Here is a 23,413-nt window from a genome sequence, read left to right on the forward strand (position 1 = left end):
CTCACCTGCCTGCCTGATCACCCCTAACCTTCTCTGCCTTGGCCCCCGCCACCCTGGCTTAGTCCATTATGACGTCCAGAAGGTCGTTTGGCTGTCTGGTGTAATTAACATATTATGCTTTTATTATTATAGATGCCTTATGCTCGTGCCAACCCCTGATGTCTTATTTTTTTTATTTAAATTCTTTATTGTTGAAAGTATTACATATGCCTCCTTCTTCCCCCATTGACCTCTCCCTAGCCGCTCCCACTCCCCAGCACATGCCCTCACCCCCCTACTGTCTATGTCCATCCCTGATGCCTTATTTTATCCTCCTAAGAGGAAGTGTGGGCTCATAAGGGCCAAAGTAATTTGCCTAGTGCTCTTTAGCTAGTTAGTGGCAGAGCTGGAGTTCAAGCCCAAGTTTGTCTGGCTCCTCTATCACTCTGACTCTTCAGTGTGACAGCTATCTGGACAAGCTGAGAGAACTAGCTATATCATATTTATGATATGTATTTTTTTAATGTATGTGAACCTAGGAAATAGAAATTGGCAATGTTTGCCATATCTCCAGGAATTTGTATCTCAATATCACATTAATCTGATGACTACACATTTTGACCTTGAATTCCCAGCACAAACACCTGAGCCACACATATTTTTTTAGGGTAAAACATTCAAGCAGTTTTTATTCATTAATACTCACAAATGCACATAGCAGCTTCATTAGAGATTTCAATTTTCCTCTTCAGTTTGAATGTGGAGTACTAGGAGAGCCCTTTGCATGTCAGGGTACAGGAAGCAGAGATTACCCCTGCATTGCTGCCTACATTTACCTGCTGGAAGTAAAAATTAATTAAGTGGAAATGATCGTCACATCTATTTCCTCTCTTCCTTTTGAATGGACACAACATAGCAACAGACCTGAAATTACAGTCACCAAACAAACTCAAGATAACTGTTCACTTTCATTGACAAATACAGCGCTGAGGGCATTGTCCACGAATTGGGACCTCATCAAAGAGGAAGGGGTGGAAGCTCATTTCCTTATTTCTTTCTTTTAAATTTAGGTTTTCTAACGCCTCTAAAACACCTAAGGGAATAATATTACACAGCTCTTGGCATCAAAATGTGCCATGTCCCCCAGGTTATCCTCCTCTGAGGATGAGCTCTCTTTACCCACTAAAGTGGACAGAAGGACTGAACCAGAAATCTTAATAACAATTACAATAATACAATTTTGATTTACATAACTCCTTTCTTCCCAAGAACACCAAATTTTGTCACATCTAATTATCCTTATGGCACCTCTGTCACATGGGGATGTTTATTGTTCTAATTTTCCCAAAGGGAATTTAGATATTTAAAAAGCACTTAAAATAATAAAATAGCAATTTAAAGAACTATTACGGGCAAAATGGATAACAGTGTTTTTATTTGAATTCAGACTGATAAATTTGGTGCAGGTATTAACTAATTTAAGTAAATATTTTATAAGTTATGTCTGACTTCCAGGGATCACCTCTCAAATGAATAAGCATATTTTATGTTTGTTAATAGAAACCAATCCGGAAGCGATCATCTTTTGAAAGAGAAGGATGGTGGAGAGTAGCGTTAACAGTATGTACATTTTCATTCATATTATTCTTATTCCCATTAACATTTGATTAAGTCAGTCTAACCGTTTAAATCACTAACAATTCGTAAGAAAACAGTAGGCTTTATTTCATCCTTATAATTTTAGCATCAGCATGTGAATGAGAAACTAAAATTTCAATTTAAAAGCTTGGAAAAGTAAATCAACTCTAGAAATCTATTCGTGTCACAAAATATCGAGGTAAGATCCACCTAGTTTATGAACTTGGTAAGAGGACACAAGAAAGATAAGGCATACATTCCTGAGAGGTTTTGGGGTTTCAGTTCTTACCTTACGTAGCACAGAGCCTATGATGACTTTTATTAGTTAACATGGTCAGCAGATGACAGCAAGGTAGTAAAATGACCAGAAGACCCCCCTCTCAGGAGACGGCATTTCTGTATTGCAGAAATGTTTCCCATCCACACCCTGCAATAACAGAAGGGCCCCATAGGCCAAAGCCTTCTTGGAATTGAACTCATTGTAACGGTGGAACTGAGCTGAGTGCTCAGTGGAAAGATGGCCACAAAAGCAGCAGTGACTAACCCTTCAGGTTTGGCCGTGTAGCTGCATTGCGGTTGGGATTTGAAAGTACCCAACCCCTTATTGGACTCATTAGACAAAATGCTCTGCCAATTCGTCCTCCGCCTCCTGTTATTATCCTGTAGCTTCCCACTTAAGGGCTAGACGGAAGCATGTAGCATCTACGAAGCAGAAGTAGGAGAACGTTTATGTAGCCGAGAAACTAAATTTCAGGTCTCACTAGAGGCCTGAAATTCATAACCAAGTTGAATCTCAAGTTTAAGTATCTGTGAAGCGACTTTTTAAGAAAAAACTTCAACGATAGCCATAACCCATTGGCTATTACTCAGCAGCTGTCTCAGAAAGGAAATAACCATGATTCTCTTAAACTATTGTTCTGCCCAGAGTGTTTACTGTATTTTAATAGAATTTTATTAAACTGTAAAACTAAGAGATGCTGCTCAGGCATGACCCTTTCAAGAATGCTGCTGTTGGAGATGTTGCTGGTTTACACACTGATGTGAAAAACGATGTCAATTTTCCACAGAATACTCCTATCCCTGGCACTTACCACTTGAAAACGTTTATTGAAGAATCCCTATTAAATCCAGTGGCAGCAACTTACAATTTTAAAAATGAAGGAAGGAAAAAACCACCTCTTGTGCAAAGAAACAATCCAGTAGTAACGGACCTTCCCCCGTACATGCCTCCCGGCTTCTTGGACTTGTTGAAGAAGCAAGCAGCCACTTACTCATTTAAAGACCAACCGCGGTCAAGCCCCAGCTCCTTGGTTTACAAAGATCAGGTAAAGCCCTACTAGCAGCTGGGTTTTTGTGGGAAAGCTACCAAGAGCCCCGAGGAAAATTGTCTATATAACTTCCAGTGTATCTCCCCAGGGACAAAGTAACAATCTTTAGGATGCCTTATTTTCTGCGGAAATCAAACAAGGGCTGCCTAATTAGCAAATATGTCCTGCAAGATTTTTGAGGCCTCCTTAACCTAAGGAGAGGACTGGGGAGGGGGGGGCTGGCGGAGGATTGTTCTCTCTGGAGGGAATCTTGGCAGGATTCCCCCAACTGGGGGAGCCTCTGGGATCTTATCTGTGGTTGGCCCATGCTTCTGGTCTTTTCAAGCAGTTTACACAGTGTACTCTTTTTTTTTAATAAAGATTAAAAAATATATTTTTATTCATTTCAGAGAGGAAGGGAGAGGGAGAGAGAGACAGAAACATCAATGATGAGAGAGAATCATTGATTTGGCTGCCTCCTGCACCCCCCACACTGGGGATATAGCCCACAACCTGAGCATGTGCCCTGACGGGGAATCGAACCGTGACCTCCTGGTTTACAGGTCGGCGCTTAACCATTGAGCCATGCCGGCCGGACTGTACTCTCTTCCTTTAAAAAGAAAACTCTGCCTTTCAGTGAGTGGGTGCCCTTATTAGAGCGTGAACATAACCATATGCCACAGGGAAGCTTTTCCCAAAATTTCTTGTAGAAATGAGCACGGCGGTACCAGGAAGGTAAGATTCTACTCTCAGGTCCACCAGTTCATTCATAACATCGATAATAATTGCTATGCTTATGGCTCTGTGCCAGGCTCTGTGAATGGAAGATGTCCCTGACTTGCAAATATTTAAGTAACAATGCAAGAGCAAATATATCAAATGCTGAGGTAAATCATCAGTTTCCTGATGATGATAAATAGTGTAGCAGGAAATCCCAGAGGAGAGTTCAGTGTAGGCTGGATTGAAAAGTTGGAAGGTTCCCTGGATGAAGTAGGACTCAAACTAGACCTTGAATAATACATGGCACTTATGTGGCTCTTAATAGTTTACTGTGAACTTCTACATATATTCTATTAGCAGTTCTTCCCAGGCATTCTGAAATAGGCAGAACAGATGTTAGCTCCATTTTACATGCACATAAACTGAGGTGAATAGAGACTAAGTAACTTGTTCAGTGGCAGAGGAGTACTTTTAACTGAGGGCTTCTGATCCCCACTTTGGCGCCCTTTCCAACTACCTTGGGCCTCTGGCCATGAATAAGGGGCAGGGTTTGGATGGGTGGAACCCAAGAGCTGTGTCTCCAGGGAGGGGCACAGCACTGTCAAGGCCTCTTCCAAGGACTGAGTTGTGACTTGGACTTTGTTACTTGGGACTTTGGGCCTTAATATCTCCCATTTATAAGGAAGCTAGTAATAGTATTAGTCTTCACAACCCTATCAGAGTGTTGCTGAGCAGAAATGCATTGTAACTGGAAGTTGAATTAAATACAGTGGTTGTAGCGATTATTAGGATGAACGAGAATTTTTCCCTGGGATGAGCGCATGTTGTACGCAACCTGTAAACCCATCTTATTGTTTTGCAAATTATAGCTTTGGAATAGGACAGAACGATAAAAGTTCACTGGGTAAGTCTTATCCTATTCACTTCAGTGGATGAATACAAACACTAAATTTTACTTAGTCTTTTATGGCTTGGTATCAGGTCACCATGCTTCATGTGAAATAATTTGGCCACATCCAGGGCAAAACCATTCTTCCTTATTCTCCGCCACCATTTACTTCCCTTCTGCTTCATCTTGTCTTGCTTTTAGGGATTTCTGAGGGTAGGCCAAGGCTCATTGTTGAAGAGAAAACACAGAAGGTTGGTATTAGGCAAAATTTAAGGCTTTAAAAGACCAAAAGAATTTGGCTTACCCACAGGGGTGGACAAAACCTTCTGAAAACATATTTTTCCTGTTTCTTTTCTTTCTCCTCTCTCTCCCCACCTCCCACAAAGGATTGAGCTCCAGAAACTGGGAGAATTACATGTTTTCCTAATTTTCTGTTTCAAAGGTCTATGACAGTATGTTCACAGAAGGAGAGCTACCCAGATGTAACATTGTTTACTCACCAATAAAACTCATAATTCTGGTTTTTTAATGGCAGAATTCAGTAAAATAATAATTCAAATAATTTGAGGTAGATATAGAATATATTATTATTACTTATTAAGATAGAACAACATTCTCTCAAGCTTCAGAATTTTTAATAGAATATTCACTTTATACCTCATTAAGGCTGTTTATTATTTGTAAGAAAGTTTTTACTATTTTTGTTCAAAAGCACGTAACTCAACTAGAGAACCTGTATCAAAGAATCCTATCATATACTAGAGGCCCGGTGCATGAAATTCATGCACTGTGGGGGAGGGGGGCGCTCAGCCTGGCCTGTGCCCTCTTGCAGTCTGGGAGCCCCGCGATTAATCACCCTTCAGAGGGAGGCCCCGCCCACTTACCGAAGAACCGCTTGCCAGGTAGCCAGGGCCTGCCTCTGAGGGGCGATCATGGGGCAATGGCAGGGCCCCCGACCAATCACATCACACCCTCCTTGGCGGGCCTGGTGCCAGTGGGTGTCATAGTGTGGTTGTCCAGACGGTTGTTCTGCTGTTTGGCCATTAAGTCAATTTGCATATTATGCTTTTATTATTATAGATATATTTGAATGTGTGTGTGTGTGTGTGTGTGTGTGTGTGTGGGGGTGGGTGGGTGTGTATGTGTATAAGAGGGTGGGGGTAGTAAAGGATAAAGGGGGCCAAATATATGGGGACAGAAGATTATTTGTCTATGGGTGGTGGGCACATAATACAATATACAGATTATATATCATAGAAATCTACACTTGAAACCTATATAATCCGTTTAATCAATGTCACTCCAATAAATTTAGTTGATAAAAAAGAGTATTTGAGATGGCCCTAAATTTTTTAAAATAAATTTTTCTTATCAGAGAATTAATACATTTTTATTGTAGAATTATACATACAAAAGTGGGACCATCTCTCTCCATATACACAGCTTGTGACCTGCTTCTCCCCAGGGTTACTCCCACTTATTTCTGGATGATTTTAACTCCCTTCTCTCCCTGCCTCCCTTGCCACTACTGTCATCATTTCAGTACACATGCAGATGACCTTCCAACAATCTCACTTCTCAGTTTCTTGAACTCTCCTCTACCTCAGCTACTCACTCCTTGGATTTTTTCAAGACCAATAATTTCAACCCTGCATAATCTCAACTGCATGCACCCCACTCTGACCACTCCTAATGTTCAGCCTCACTCATTCTAGTGTCCCAACCCTCCTCCCCCCAATTTTTCTGTTCCCCACAATCTATAATCCATTGATCCTACTTGCAAAGCTTAAATCCCATAGTCATCAGAGTTACTCTCAGCATACGCCCTCAATTACCTTGCTCCTGATGGCGTATCTCACTTGTTTGTCACAGCCACAAACCTGGGTGAATCTAACTCTCTGGGGACTTTGTACCTGCATCCATGTTTCGGAATGACTGGCCTCATTTTATAGTCTTCACCTCACATGGGCACTAGATGGACTTCCCTAGTCTGTTTACCTCCCACTCTCCTGGGTGGCTTTATTTCACATCTCTCCTTTCCAATTCCCTGACACCTCCACCTCAATCCTCCTCCTTATTTTTTTTTCTCAGCCTTTTTTTCAGATTCAGCCCCTTCTCCCTGACCTCTTGTGGGAGTGCTCCAGGCCCCCAGACCTCTTCCTCCTCTACACTTGCTCCCTCTATACTCACTCCCTTGGTGATCTCATTTTAGTCTTTGAACACCATCCCTTTATGATCTCCAAATTATATCTCCTGCCCAGACTTCTCTCTTGAATTCCAGACTTGTATATCCAACTGCTTTTTTTTTTTTTTTTAACTTCTCTACTTATATGTCTAATTCAGGGTTTCTCAACTTTGGCGCGATTGACGTTTTGGAAGGAATAATTCTTTGTTGTGGGGAACTGTTCTGTGCTTTGTAGCATGTTTAGCAGCATTCCTGGATAATTGATGCCATTAGCTAATTAGATGCCAATAGCAGTCCCCCTCTCAGTTGTAACAACCAAAACTGCCTCCAGACATTGCCAAATGTCCCCCGGGGCGGCACCCCCCTTCTGATTGGGAACCAATGGGTTTAAGTCTTTGCAATAGTGGGTGTGACCTCTGAGTGATCGTTCTCAGAGTCAGCAGTTCTGTTGGGAACTGGCTTTATTCCAGACCTCCTCTTTTACTCCTCCCTCTCCCTCTCTTTCTGCCCGACTGGCCTCCTGGAAGCTTCCTGACTTGGCCACTCCCATCTCAGGGTCTTTGCACCAGATCTTGCCAGCTCATTGACCTTTGTTAGCTGTGTTTATAGCTGTGATATCTCTGAAATCATGTTAATCTGAAAGTGCTCCACGGTACCACCAAAGGGATTTTCAACAGGATGGTTTTTCATTGATCAAGGTATTAACTGGGCTGGCAAGTGCTACTGTAAGGAACTCAAGACTTAAATGTTGAGGTAATAAAGAGCAAAACATAGGTAAGATGGAGCAATTCATTGTACCAACATCATTTAAATTAAAAAAGTGACCCTAAAAATGGGCTCATTTAGCATATATTTTTGAAACTGAATTTTCAAAGAACAAGTGTCACATGCAAATATGTCAAGAAAGTGGCAAATAAAAATGGACTTTGAAAGATGGTTACAGGAAATTTATCTCAGGGATTGGGACCCACTGTAATTCTTAGTTCATTTGGAGCTGATAAAGACTCTAAGGTACTGGTAAATTTACAAATAATATCAGTGTTATCTGCTTTATTTCCAGTTTTGTTTACCTTGCCTCCTTAACTCTTTCCTGCTTAAGCCTTTTCCGCTGAGATGAAGCTCACCATCTCAGCTCCAAGGATGTCAGGAATACATAGCAGTGTTTGAATAGAATATCTCCTAGGATAAACCAAACAGTCTTAAGTGACTCTACAAGGTTGCACAGTATATGATTTTGTCTATATGGAAGACTGAATAAAATCAGATATTGGATAACCTAAAAAAATAAAAAGAACAATATAATTGGTATCATTAAGCAGGCTTCTTTTTGAGAAGGTCCTATATTGTTTATCTCTCATTCCATAAAGAAGTCTGAGCAGTGAGTCAGTGATACTTCCATACGACACAAAAGACTTTACTTCTCAGAGAAAAGATACACTTGAATTTCTGCCAATAGTACCTACAAAGTATTGCACCTGCCAGCCCTTCGGCTGCATTCACCTTATGATCATTCCGACAGGGCTTGAACACATTGAAAAAATCTGTTTCCTTCTGTCCCACCTATTTATGGATTTGGTTCTCAAAATGTTGTCATACCAAGAGCCTAATAAGTAGGGTTGGAGTTTTTCACGTATTCTGACCTTGATGGTGTTGGTACAACAGAACCGAATGAAGTATCCACACTAATATCACCCTGTCATATTGTATGGCTACAAGCTATTGCAAGATTTCTGAGTGCCTAATCCACACGGACTGAAACATTAACTAGAATCAGGTATTTTTATGAGCACATTTTCTAGATTCTTTGTGCCTCATTACAAATGAAGAAGTGACATGCATCTGTAGGAATTAGGAAAATACATATGTATATTAAAAATCTCCAAGGACAGTGGAGCCACTCAGAATAGTTTGCAATAATGTGCAGAGAAACAATCTTTTACATAAGGCAGCTGACTATTCACAACTTTCTGGAAAAAAAGCCCTCTCTCAGTAATATTAAATAGCAAAGAATAGCCAAGCCAAGTAAAGTAAGACAAATACAGAAGTTACAGGGAACCAATATTCCTTTCTAATCTAGTACTGCCTGAGTTTTTCCATAAGTACTTTTTTTATAGAAACTCTGTGTGATTGCTGAGTATACATAGATAAACAGCTGTTTAAGGGTGTTTTTTTTTCTTCTTCACTTTTCAATTCTCTTTCTTCTTCTGAGTATGTGTGTATATGTACATAAGAGAGTAAGCGAGCATGCGAGAGTAAGCGAGCATGCGAGAGCAAGCATATAAAGGATTACATGCATTATTTAAAGTAAATAGAAAGCAAACACCCATATAACCATCATCAAAGTCAAGAAATAGGATGTTGCAGCCCCAAAAGCCCCCTGCTTAAAATACATTTTCCTGCTTCCACACTAGAATAATAAATAATACCCTTGTTTCCTGGGTGTTTATTTAATGTCAAGTGAACAATGAACAAGGCACAGGTGCATCAGGACAATGTGTGCATTTTATCATAAAATTTGTATTTACTGCTATTGTCAGTGTATCAACAACATCTGCCTATACATTCAAAATGGGTACTAATATGTGAATGAAAGCAACAGGGTGAGCTGTATTATCTGAGCGTCCATGGGGCATAGATATAATTTTGTCAATTATACATCTGTAAAACTGGGGGGAGATAAATAAACCCTACTGGGTGATCTGAAGGTGGTAAAGACAGAGAGATTTGAGGGTTGTAAGGAAGAAGGACTTCCTAGAGGGGAGCCAGGAAGGTATTCTAAGGAGAAACATTATTCTGAAGGCCTGGGGTGGGGGTGGGGGGTGGAGGGGATGGGCAGCGGGGGCAAGCTAGAAGAGGTCAGTGGGGACATATGTAATACTTTCAACAATAAAGATTTAAAGATAAAATTTAAAAAGGCAGCATTGCATTTTAAAATCTGATTTTAAAATAATAGAGGGTAGGGAGTAGATTGCTCACGTTGGGAAGGATTCTTCCTAGGATTTTATAATGTAATTGCTTCCTACCAGCTCCTTCAATAGGAGTTCTGGAGGTTGGGTCAGTCTTCCTGGCTTCTCACTCGGCTTCCTCCTCTCCTTCCCTTCCTTTACATGTCCCAGGCTCTGTGCTTACCAGGTCCTTCTACTCCCTTACTCATGCACCTCTGAGCTAAAATCCATAACCAGGGATGATGGAGCTACCAGGTGGTTTTGCAGCAAGTTTGACAATGGGCAGAGAGACCGTCTCTTCTGCAATGTTTCTCCTTAGAATACCTTCCTGGCTCCCCTCTAGGAAGTCCCTCTTCCTTAAAACCCTCAAATCTCTCTGTCTTTACCACCTTCAGATCACCCAGTTGGGTTTATTTATCTCCCCCCAGTTTTACAGATGTATAATTGACAAAATTATACGTATTTGAGGTTACAACATGATGATTTGATTGTGAATATATTGTGAAATGGTTGCCACAATCAAGTTGATTACCATATCCATCACCTAACATTGTTATCTTTATGTGTATGGATGAGAACATATAAGCTCTATTCTCTTAGCAAGTTTCAAGTATACGAATACAGTATTATTAACTATTGTTACCATGCTGTGCCTTGTATCCCCAGAACTTATTTAGCTTATAACTGAAATTTTGTACCAACCCCCCATCTCAACCCCAGCCCCGGGCAACCACCATTCTGCCCCCCGCCCCCACCCCCAGCAGGCAACCACCATTCTATTCCTTCAGGAGTACAGGCTTTCTCGTCACGAGTACAGGCTTTCTAGTACAGGCTTTCTGGATTCCACATGTAAGTGATACAAAACAGTATTTGTCTTTCTCTGTCTGGCTTATTTCACTTAGCATTATGCATGTTGTTGCAAAAGGCAGGATTTCCTTCCTTTTTTATGCTGAATTATCGAAATATATTTTTCAGTTATTTATATATCACATTTTCTTTTCCATTCATGCATCAAGGGACACTTAGGTTGTTTACATAGCTTAGCCATTGTGAATAATGCTGCACTGAGCGTGGGAGTTCAGATGTCTCTTCCAGATACTGATTTTGTTTCCTTTGGATATATACTCCGAAGTGGAATTGCAAGATCGTACGGTAGTTCTAGTTTTAATATTTCAAGGAACCTTTTTTTCATAATGTCTGTACCATTTTACATTTCCACCAACAGTGCACAAGGGTTCCCTTTTCTCTACACCCTCACCAATACTAGTTATCGCTTGTCTTTTTTTATAATAGCTATCTTAACAGTTGTGAGGTGACATCACATTGTGGTTTTAATTTGCATTCCTTGATGATTAGTGGTGTTTCAGCATCTTTTCATGTAACTGTTGGGTATTTGTATGTTTTCTTTAAAAAAAATATCTATTCAGGTCTTTTGCCCAATTTAATCGGATTATTTTTTGGTTATTGGGTTGTTTGAGTTCCTTATATATTTTAGACATTAAAACCTTATCAGATGCATGGTCTGTAAATACTTTCTCCCATTGCTTACGTTGCCTTTTTACTTTGTTGATTGTTTATGCAGAAGCTTGGCTATGCAGAAGCTTTTGATGCATTAGCATTATTTTCCTGTTTTTAGTGTCATATTAAAAAAAAAATTATTGCTAAGACTAATGTCAAAGAGTTTTCCCTATGTTTTCTTCTAGGAGTTTAGTGGCTTCAAGTTTTACACTTAAGTATTCAGTCCTTCTTGAGTCAATTTTTATGAGTGATATAAGATAGGGGTTTAATTTTATTCTTTTACATGAGGATATCCTGTTTTCCCAATACAATTTACTGAAGAGACTATTCTTTCCCACATGGTGAATTCTCGGTGCCCTTGCCAATATAAGTTGATTGTGTATGCATGGATGTTTCTTTGGGGGTTGGGGGAGCTTTCAATCTGTTGCATTGGTCTATGTATTTGTTTTTATGCTAATACCATACTGTTTTTATGATTATAGTTTTGTAATATAGTTTGAAATCAGGAAATGTGATGCCTCCAGCTTTTTTTTTTTCTTTCTCAAGATTGCTTTGACTTTAAGCTCTTTTGTGGTTCCATATAAATTTTTAGGATTGTTTTTCTGTATCTGTGAAACATGCTATTGGAATTTTTAAAAATATATTTTTATTGATTTCAGAGAGGAAGGGAGAGGGAGAGAGAGATAAAAACATCAATGATGAGAGAGAATCATTGATTGGCTGCCTCCTGCACCCCTCACACTGGGGATTGAGCCCACAATCTAGGCATGTGCCCTGACTGGGAATCGAACGGTGACTTCCTGGTTCATGGGTTGATGCTCAAGCACTGAGCCACACTGATTGGGTGCTATTGGAATTTTTATAGGGATGTTATTGAGTTTATACATTGCTTTGAGTAGTAGTAATTCTTCTCATCCATGAGCATGGGGATATCTTTCCATTTATTTGTATCTATTTCTTTTTTAAAATATGTTTTTATTGATTTTTTTAGAAAGAGGAAGGGAAAGAAACATTGATGAGAGAGGAACATCATCAATTGACTGCCTCCTGGCCGCACCCTCACTGGGGATCGAGCCTGCAACCTGGGCATTTGCCCTAACCAGGAATTGAACCAGCAATATGGTGTTCCTGAGTTGATGCTCAACCACTGGGCCACACTGGCTGGGCTTCAATTTCTTTCTTATAGTTTTCAGTGTACAGATCTTTCATTGCCTTAGTTAAATTTATTTCTTAGTGTTTTATTGTGTTTGATTCTATTGCAAATGAGATGGTTTTCTTAATTTCTTGTTCAGATACCTGCAACTTGACTAAATTTATTGATTTGTTCTAAGAGTTTTTGAAATGTGAATATCTGTGGGATGTTTTGAAGCTCCACCTTTGAAAATATGCCATTTCCACTGTTAAAATAAAGAATAAATTACATAATGTTGTATGCTCATAAAATAAATGACAGATAATAAGATAAAGTGAGTTTAAGACCTGTATTAATCTATTATTGGTGTCCTGTCCATTCTGTATAGTCAGTTAAGCTTTCACCAGGACAATACAATGTACTTCCTCCGCCAGTTCCCAAGTATCCTTCCAGGTAATTATACACTTATTAAGTTACCTTTAATCATTTACTAATGCCTTTCTATATATAGACTTAACAATCAATACTAATGGCTTTTAAACCTCATTTATGCCCATTATGATTAGCATTCTTAAATATTTAATGAGAGATAGGGAATAAATTAACAAAGATCCTCACATTAAAAAATAAATTTAGGAAATCATATCTATTTTTTTTAATATAGGAGCTTCGTATTTCGTTCTACAGTTCAAAGATTTCCATCAGCCTACTTCATTCCTGTAAGTACATTGTAGACATTTAACTCATGGTGAATTTGATGTTTAAAATATGCAATGATTCCTTTTGATATATCAAGATTAACATTTTGCTCATTGGAGTAGATAAGCAATGAATGATTATATCATTGATTTTAAATATACATAAAGTATATCCAAAGCAATGCTAGGGATTTCAAATGTAAGTTAGCTGTTTGTGTCAATTTACTTTTTTAGATCTTCACTCACATCACCTCAGTGAGGTCATCCCTAGTCTCCTGTTCAGAATTTCCTGTCCCTTCCTCTATTTATCTTTCTCCATAGCACTCATCACTGGCTGGTACACTGACTACATTAAAGTTTGACCTATCCTGTTTTTATCTGTCTCCCTTACTAGAATGTAAGTTTCATGAAGGTGGGGATAGTTGTTTGTTTTTGTCCTGTATACCCAGTACCTAGAAAAATGACTGACACCTAGTATTTGTTGAGTTAACTAAGTAATAAAGCTCATTCTATTAGCAACAAAAAGAAAAAGTATCTCTAGATTCTTTTCTTTAAAAAATGTGAAAATGTTTTCTTGTTTCTAAAAATTTCCAAATACATATGCATGAATTATGATAAAAATGAACTCTTTTAGCTAAGTAACCAGTAGAATGCCAAAAAATAAATAATTATAAAAACTTTATTTTTTTTATTTTTTTTAAATATATTTTATTGATTTTTTACAGAGAGGAAGGGAGAGAGATAGAGAGTTAGAAACATCGATGAGAGAGAAACATCGATCAGCTGCCTCCTGCACATCTCCTACTGGGGATATGCCCGCAACCCAGGTACATGCCCTTGACAGGAATCGAACCTGGGACCTTTCAGTCCGCAGGCCGACGCTCTATCCACTGAGCCAAACCGGTTTCGGCTAATTATAAAAACTTTAGAAAGATAAGAAAATATGAAATTGTTTTGAAACAATGTGATGGACTATAGTTATTTATTTGTAACTAGAAACTTGGGGGTAGGGGGGAGAGGCATAGAGAAAACATCTGAAAAAGTAATTAAGATAACTGAACCGAGCTCAGAAACAGACACTAGGATATAGAAGACTTATATATTTGAGAAAGATGATAGGAGAAATCCATAGGGAAAGGAAGAGACATTTTGTGTTAGACAATTGTTAAATGACTTGGAAAAAACATGTTAGAGTCTTTCTACCACATATTAAAATAAATTCCATATTGATTAAATAATTAAATAATTTTGAAACCATAAAACCAGGAGAAAATATATTAGCATATATCTAATTTTAGGATAAGGCAGATTTTCTGACATAATAGCATGGATGAAGTACAAAGGAAAAGAAATATATCAGATTATATAACATTTTAATATTTTTGTTATATATTTTAGAAAACAAACTGTAAACAAGTTAATAGGTAAATGCCAATTAGAAGTTATGTTCAACATGCATGGCAGATAAAGAGTTACTGGTGACCTTATCTAAAATTCTCTTACTCTCTGGGAAAAACACCAGTAGATTGTAAAACAGATAAAGCCACAAATAGATAATTCATAAAGCAAGAAACTCAGATATCCAACAAAGGTAACAAAGTTTTGATGTCACTAACACTAAAGTATGAGAAACTAAAAGGCTGATTGAAAACTTGCTGTATGTGGGTGGTGTGATGGACTAAATAATGGCTCCCAAAGATGTCCAGATCCCCAGAATCTGTGAATATTACCGTATAGGGCAGAAACTTTGCAGATATGATTATGTTAAGGATCTTGAGATGGAGAAATTATCCTGATTATCTCGTGGGCCCTAAATGCAATCACAAGTATCCTTATAAAAGGTAGGCAGAGGGAGATTTGAGGAAAGAGAAGAAAGCAATGTGACCATGGAGGCAGAGATTGGCGTGATGTGGCTACAAGCCAAGGAAGGCAGCGGCCACCAGAAACTAGAAGAGGCAGAGAATGGATTCTCCCCTGGAGTCTCCAGAGGTAACAAGGCCCTGCCACACCTTGCCTTTGGCCCAGGGAAACTGATTTTGGATATCTGGCCTCCAGAACTTTGAGAGAATAAAATTCTGTTGTTTTAAGCCACCAGATAGATGGTAATTTGTTGCAGCAACCACCAGAAACTAATAAGGTGGGGACTGTTTCCAGGTGGACTTCACAGTAGATGGATGTGATGAGGACCTGGCTTTTAATTTTGGTAGACCAAATTGCTTATATCTGTAGGCCTTTTCTCTTGGACCCATCAGTTGCTTCAAAATGACTCCTTAGCCGCCTGCCTGAGGTGTAAGCCAGTTGCCAGTTCTCACCATTTGTAAGGTTTCGTTCACTCAATTCCTGTCTTCAGTAAAGGCCCCTGTCCTCACAGTGCCTGGGGCTCCTGAGTCCAGATCTCTGGCACAGTCTCCCCATAAATGAAACCTCCTGTTTCCTACAGGGATGTGGGATGGGTAGCTACCTGACTGCTGGGGATGAGGTAGAGGGACTTGGGAGAAGACGATCAACAAATCCTGTTTTCAGCTCCACGCTCACCTCCATCTCACAGGTGCCTGATGCCTAAAATTTCTGAGCTTCTCTTAGGTTCTGTGGAGCAAATCAGCCTGCTCCACATCAGGTTCTATTCCTCCTAACTGCTTCACACCTTCGAAAATATGTTATCTCTGTTGGCCATTGTCTCTCCTCTTGGCTCTCTGTGTGTGTACAGGTGTGTATGTGTGTGGGGAAGGAGATAGTTATAAATGCATTGTGCAGTCGGCTTTGGCAGCAAGCAGTTGAGACACCAGTTTTTTCCCCACTGGGTGGTATTGTATTTCCTTTGAATTACACATTTTAAATGGATGCCATGAGTTAATAAGGACGTGTTTATACTCTTCGTAAAGAGAAATGCAATTAAAACAATTTATTAACAAGTTAGGTTAGGCATCCTGCAAGATAAGCGGCCTGGTTTGGGAAATGGCATAAGGCAATTGATTCTGACAAGTTTTGCCTTTGTACTCATTGCTTTTATGGAGGATAAGATTTTGGGGGGAAATGGAGATCACCATTTTCATTGATATCACCTCATCCATTCCATTTTATGTATCAAAGTGACTCACTGATTTGGAACATCCTGTCCTTCAACCAGGTGAAAAGATTACTAAAATATTCTAAGATAAAGAAGTAGCCCGGGGCTGTGATTCATGTCTGTCCTAAACATGCATTCCCAGAGCAGACTTACGGGTTTGGTTGAGAGCCACAAATTTGTAAACTCAGAGAGTAAACTCCTTCGATCCCAGCAGTGGGAGATGTGCTTGTTCTTGAGATAAATGCACTAATCCGTAGGCCATTATAAGCCTTTATCTGAAAAACTCATTTGATTGGCTTTATCATTCAGTTTAATGGTTTTAAAAATTAAAATCATAGTCACAGAACTGTTAAGGGCTCTTAGAACCGAAAGAAACTTTATAAATCTACTCCTGCTGAGGTCGGCTTGAAGGATAATGCATCGAGTGTTTTCTGGTGCCTGGCACGGTGCTCTGTGACAGACATATCCTGTTTCATTTACTTCTCACAGCAACTTGATGGGGTGGTATTTATTATCTCTATTTGATAAATTGGGAAATGGAAGTTAATTGTCTGAGTTCACACAGTTATTAGGAGGTATAGAGGGAGGCAGGATAGTACGAAGCTAGGAAAACTTCTTGGCAAGTGGAATGGGGAAAATGAGACAGCTTAACAAACTGACCGAGCAATTTACAGCCAGATACCTCCCTAGGGATAACATCTAGGCCTCAGTTGTATTTCAGCTCTAGGCCCAGAAAAGTAGCAAAACCAGGTGGGCGACTCTAGGACCAGCTGCAATGACCAATGACCCCCAGCTCTGGTGCTGACCAATCAGTAGAGCCCATGAGCCTGAAAGAGCACACCTGGAGAACTGATGAATATTCTGCTGAAAGCCTCCCTTGAGACCTCCCCTAAGATTCCCACTTGCAAGGGAGAGATAAAAACCCTAAAGACAAAAAACCCAGTGCTCACTTTCCCTCCCGGGAGCACACCCATGCCTTTGCTCTGACCCATCTTCTTCCCCGACAAACACGCATCTCCTAAACTCTCAGGGACCCCACAAGACTTGTAACCAGGGAAGCAGCAGCAGCTGGCCCTGGACTAATCCCCTGACCCTATCTCCAGGGCTCTTTTCTCTGACTTCCCAGTGAGCTAAAGCAGCCCAACCTAGGCTCTCCTGTTGCTGCTTCTATGCTAAGGCCTTCCTTGTTTCACTGTCCCCAACTTTAATAAATGTACCCTCAAAGTCACTTGGACTTGTCTTATGAAATCTTTCCTGCACAAAGTCAAGAACCCACACACTGCCCTGACCGGTTTGGCTCAGCGGATAGAGCGTCTGCCTGTGGACTCAAGGGTCCCAGGTTCGATTCTGGTTAAGGGCATGTACCTTGGTTGCAGGCACATCCCCAGTGGGGAGTGTGCAGGAGGCAGCTGATCGATGTTCCTCTCTCATCGATGTTTCTAACTCTCTGTCCATTTCCCTTCCTCTCTGTAAAAAATCAATAAAATATATTAAAAAAAAAAAAAAAAAAAAAAGAACCCACACACTACCTGCCGGCCCTTGGCAAACCAGCTCAGGGCCAGATCCCCTGAACTGTAACAGTCCCACTGTACAGCAGGCTAAGAGAGAAAACAATCCACACTAAGAAAGAAACTGGAAGAACTCCAGAAAGAATGTTCCTACAGGAAAAAGCACTCAAGAACAATTAAGAAAATATGTATAGCAAAATATGCAAGTGAAAAAACAAGTCACCAATTAACTCCAGGTAAAACAAGACTCTCCAAACAAGAAATCATGTTATGTACGTTGGCTCTGCAAGGAATAACAGTTATTTAGGAAACATTGATTTAAAATGTACTTTTTGATTGGATGAGCAGGAGAAAGAGCAAGAGATATTTCTTCATTTATTCTAAGAAGTCATCAATAGATAATGGCTAAAATGTCAACTAAGAAATAACAAAATGCACATACTATTTAGTGATAAGAAAATAATTGTCAGAAGAATAGCCAAGACTTAAAAATAGTTGTCTTAGGCTATTTAGAGCCTATTCAAAGACATGTGTGCCTAAGACATGTGTATGAAAGATGTTTCTAAGAGTGCTAGTTTTGTAAATGAATCAGTCTAGTTTATTCTAATGAATACTGTGCTGCATCTATGCTCTTAAAAATATGAAACAGCTCTGGCCAGTGTGGCTCAGTTGGTTGGTCCAACTGAGCTCCAACCAACTGAGCTACATTGGTCAGGACTTGACATTTTGATTTTGAAAAAAATTTGTGATGGCCCAGCCAGTGTGGCACAGTGGTTGAATGTCGACCTATGAACCAGGAGGTCACAGTTCAATTCCCAGTCAGGGCACATGCTTGGTTTGTGAGCTCGATCCCCAGTGTGGGGTGTGCAGGAGGCAGCCAATCAGTGATTCTCTCTCATCATTGATGTTTTTTATCTCTCCCTCTCCCTTCCTCTCTGAAATCAATAAAAATATACTTAAAAGAAAAAGAAAAAGAAAAAAATGTGTGACTAATTCTTCCGAGGTGTGTTTTGTGTATAGTTGCCTGGTAAGGTCGTGGTGTCATTTGAGCCCTATTGACTTGGGACAGGTTGTCTCATTGTTGCTATACCTGAAACCTACAACCACCAGAAATCTGACCTGTGGATCTGGTGCAACATAGTACGGCCTAGAGACATTCACCGAGTCACTTTAAACCGTTTTGAGAACGAGCAGGTTATAAAAGATGGATACATACAGGTGCATATCTCATCCTCCTTTCTTTCCGTCATCCATGAAAACTAGCTCATTGAAATTTAATCATTTATGCATAAAATCTCCAGGAGCAGTCTATTAAAAAAGGACTAGATGACCATGTAAAGGCATAGCAGATTACTACACGATTTGTCAGTCATAAAAAGTACATTAACTTTTAATCTGAAAATCCTCTAGGATCCTAGGTGCCTCTCAGGAGCCTTTTTCACTTGTTAAAAAACACAGCCTTCTTGTTTGTCAGGGATTCAGTTGTGGAATTACATTTTGTCCCTGAAGTGTAGGTGGCTCTCGGCAGAAGCAGTTGGTGAGGGATTTGTCTGGTTGGAAAACAGTTTTTAATCTTCAGATTACCAATGTAAGGTGGTGTACTTATTGGCTATTTCAGTTATTGATCAGCATAATTGCTTTGCCCATAAGAAACACTAAGTATTTGGGGACAGATGCCAGAGCACATGTTCTACCGTAAGTAAAAAGGGCCTTTTTGCACCTACAGAAAAAAAAATTGTATCGGGAACTTCTACAGCCACCATCCCCTCTTAGCACCTTTATAATGATCAAGCCCCACAAATGCCAAGACCCAGAGGTCCAGTCCTCATAGCAGGACTTTTTTATTTTTATTTTTTAAAGAGAGAAAGCAAACTGTAACAAATCTTAGTCATTCTTATGCAATCAGATTGAACAAAACAAAGCTTGTCATTTGTGGATTTTCTTCCTCTTGCCCTCCCTTTAATTAATTTAACTGCTTTTAGAAATGACCCCCCAAATCTCCCGATCTACCAACAAGTTACATAAATGTTCCCTACTGAATGTCTTTGAAAATGTCAGTAAGAAGGATATCAGATATTCTGCATAATTTCTTTGAACATATAGGGGCCACAAGTGATGTTATTTATTTATTTGTTTATGTATGTATGTATGTATAATCCTCACTCGAGAATATGTTTGATTGACTTTTAGAGAGAGAGAGGGAGAGAGAGGAGAGAGAAACATTGATTCATTGATTGGTTGTTTCCCCTATGCACCAACCAGGGATTGAACCTGCAACCTAGGTCTGTGCCCTGACCAGGAACCGAACCCACAATCTTTTTGGTGTATGGGATGACATTCTATCCATCTGAGCCACTCAAATGGGGCTGGTGATGTGATTTAGAAGAGTAAGGAAGATTTTATTTTCATTTTTCTAAATCTTTTTTTTCTCTCCAATATCTACTTGCAGTGGTGAACTGTAGAGACTTAGTGCTGATCTTATCTAATTGCTGGTGGGAGTATACACTAACACAATCCCTTGAAAAACAGTTTCACAGTATGTGTTGAGCTATAAAAACTATTTATATCTTTTAGCCCACCAATTCCATTTGGAGAAAATCCTCCTAATGTAATAATATTATATGCAGAACTATTCATCTATACAAAGATATCATCAAGGGATTATTTATAATAGTAAGATAGCAATAGCCACAATTTAATATCAAATAGAAGGGAAATAATTTTTTAAAAAAATATATTTTATTGATTTTTTTACAGAGAGGAAGGGAGAGGGATAAAGAGCTAGAAACATTGATGAGAGAGAAACATTGATCAGCTACCTCCTGCACAACCCCCACTGGGGATGTGCCCTCAACCAAGGTACATGCCCTTGACCAGAATCGAACCTAGGACCTTTCAGTCCGTAGGCTGACGCTCTATCCACTGAGCCAAACCGGTTAGGGCTAGAAGGGAAATAATTAAAAAATAATTTTGTGTATACACTTAAAGGAATATTTTACAATCCTTGAAACAATTGTTAAAATCATGAAATGAAATAGCAGCAAAAATGATTGTGGTCTAAAATATAATGAAAAATTCAGGATACAGATTGGTGTGTATATTATGATTAAAATAATATAAGAAAAAATATGAGTATAACAAACAGGAAATGCACCAAAATGCTATTAGTGGCTATGCTGAGGTGCTGTGATTAAGGGTAGTTGTTTACTTTGTTTCTCTCTTTCCGTTTCTTTTATAATTTTTCAAAACCCAATTTTTAAAAAATCAGGAAGTAGACAATGTTTGAGGAAAAGAGCCATCAAAATGGTCACATAAAAATATTTTGTTACTAAAATAAAAATAGTGCCACTTACTGCTACTTAATTGGGAATCAGTCGGTCATAGGATTCTGGGCTTCAAGTGATTTGCTGAGCAGGTTCTTTAGTTATTATTTCTCACGGTTGTACGTAAAGTGAAAAATGAGATGTGCACATCTTTCCTGATGGTAGGAATAAAATCTTACAATGCCAAATGAAAATGGGTTTCTTTTACTTGATTTCAGAAATATTTTATGCCGAAACCGATTTGGCTCAGTGGATAGAGCGTCGGCCTGCGGACTGAAAGGTCCCAGGTTCGATTCCGGTCAAGGGCATGTACTTGGGTTGCGGGCACATCCCCAGTAGGAGATGTGCAGGAGGCAGCTGATCGATGTTTCTCTCTCATCGATGCTTCTAACTCTCTATCTCTCTCCCTTCCTCTCTGTAAAAAATCAATAAAATATATTTTAAAAAAAAGAAGAAAAAAAAAGAAATATTTTATGATGTTTTTGTACTTCTTAAAATCTGACAAGCCTATAAAGAATAAGGCATTATGTGGTTTGTCTGTTTTAGTCATGTTTAATAGTAGAGGTCTGAAAAGGGATATGGTATCTGTGGCATAATCTTTGCATTAAAACTAGCATTCTTTCAGCTGTTTTTGCATTGAAGGAATTAGTTTAATTAAAAACTAAGCTGATAAAGGGAAACAAAAGCGAAAATAAACAAACGAGACTTCATCAAACTAAAAAACTTCTGCACAGCAGAGGAAGCCATCAAACAGACAAAAAGATGATCTACTGAATGGGACAAGATATTCACAAGTGATACATCTGATCAAAGAGTTGATATCTAAAATATATAGGGAACTCATTCAACTCAATAACAAAAAAATAAACTACCCGATAAAAAAATGGGCAGGGGATATGAAGAGATATTTCTCCAAAGAGGACATATAGATAGCCTTATTAAAAGATGCTCAACCTCATCAATCATCAGGGAAATGAAAAACCACAATGAGATACCACCTCACTCCAGCTAAGATGGCTATTATAAAGTCAACAAATAACATGTGTTGTCAAGGATGTGGAGTAAAGGGAACCCTTGTGCACTGTTGATGGGTCTGCAAATTGATGGAGCCACTATGGAAACAGTAGGAAGATTCCTAAAAAAAATAAAAATAGATCTAACATGTGACCCAACAATTCCACTTCTGGGTATTTATCTGAAGAAAAGAAAAAAACTAATTCAAAAAGAAATATGCACCCTATATTCATTGCAGCATTATTTATAAAAGTCAAGATATGGAATCAACCTAAGTGTCCATCGATAGATAAAGGGATAAAGAAGATTTAGTATATACATACAATGGGATATTTTGCAGCAATTAAAGAAAGAATGAAATCTTGTCATTTGTGATAACATGGATGGATCTAGATGGTATTATGCTAAGTGAAATAAGTCAGACAGAGAAAGACAAATACTGTATAATTTCACTTATATGTGGAATCTAAAAAAACCCAACAACAAGCAAACAAGACAAAAAACCCCCTCATAAACAGAGATCAAAGGGATGGTTGGCAGAGCAGGGTTAGAGGATGGGTGAAAAAGGTGAAGGGGACTATAGTCAAAATATTGTGGTAAGTTTACATGGTGACAGATGACTACTAGACTTAGTATGGGGATCACATTGTAGGGTATAAAAATGTTGAATCACTATATTATATACCTGAAACTAATATAACTAATCTAATATTGTATACTAACTATACTTAAAAAATGAACTACAAAAAGAAACTAAGCTGATAATTTAAAATTTCACGAAGAGCAGAGAAATAATTAATAAACTTGGTCAGATTGCATAATGCCAAACACAAATTGAATGGAATCTGAAAGTTAAGATAATGAAAACAGGTCTCAGTGTCCTCAAAGATGAGTTCGGTTGTAGGTAACATTTTTGGAAAAATACAAGCTTTCAAATATAGCTACAGATGTACTAGGATTTTTAAGAAAAAGATACCCTGGCAATTTTTCTTTTCAAAAAAGTTGTGCAAATTTTCCAATGCTATTAACACCAGCAGTCATAGATCCCTGCCTGGCTGTGAGTGTGAGGAATTTCTGCACTTCTTATTTATTTATTTTATTTTATTTTTTAAAAATTGATTTCAGAGAGGAAGGGAGAGGGAGAGAGAGATAGAAACATGATGTCTGAGAATCATTGATTGGCTGCCTCCTGCATGCCCCACACTGGGGATCAAGCCCACAGCCTGGGGATGTGCTCTGACTAAGAATCAAACTGTGACCTCCTGGGTCATATAGGTTGACGCTCAACCACTGAGCCACACCAGCTGGGCGCTACACTCCTTTCTTATAACAATATCTTGACTGGAAATAGAAAAAACAATACATTAGGATTTTGGTCAGTGGCAAGTGACAGAAACCCAACCCAATTAGCTTAAGCAAAGAATCTATATATATAAAAGGCTAATATACTAAGTGTCTGACCGTCCGACTGTTTGCTACAACGCACACTG

The 23,413-nt window shown here is 38.9% G+C and overlaps 1 protein-coding gene across 1 annotated transcript in view; it reads left to right on the plus strand.

Moving 5' to 3' along the window:
* The window catches only part of STPG4 (sperm-tail PG-rich repeat containing 4), a 35,825-nt gene that overhangs the window by 1,518 nt on the left and 10,894 nt on the right, over positions 1-23,413 (plus strand). The window contains 4 exon segments of the mRNA XM_059660659.1: positions 1,540-1,599; positions 2,685-2,942; positions 12,702-12,766; positions 12,978-13,032. Coding sequence (XP_059516642.1) covers positions 1,540-1,599; positions 2,685-2,942; positions 12,702-12,766; positions 12,978-13,032 — 438 coding nt within the window.

The sequence above is a fragment of the Myotis daubentonii genome, chromosome 12, assembly GCF_963259705.1.
Source record: "Myotis daubentonii chromosome 12, mMyoDau2.1, whole genome shotgun sequence".
NCBI classification, from domain to species: domain Eukaryota; kingdom Metazoa; phylum Chordata; class Mammalia; order Chiroptera; family Vespertilionidae; genus Myotis; species Myotis daubentonii.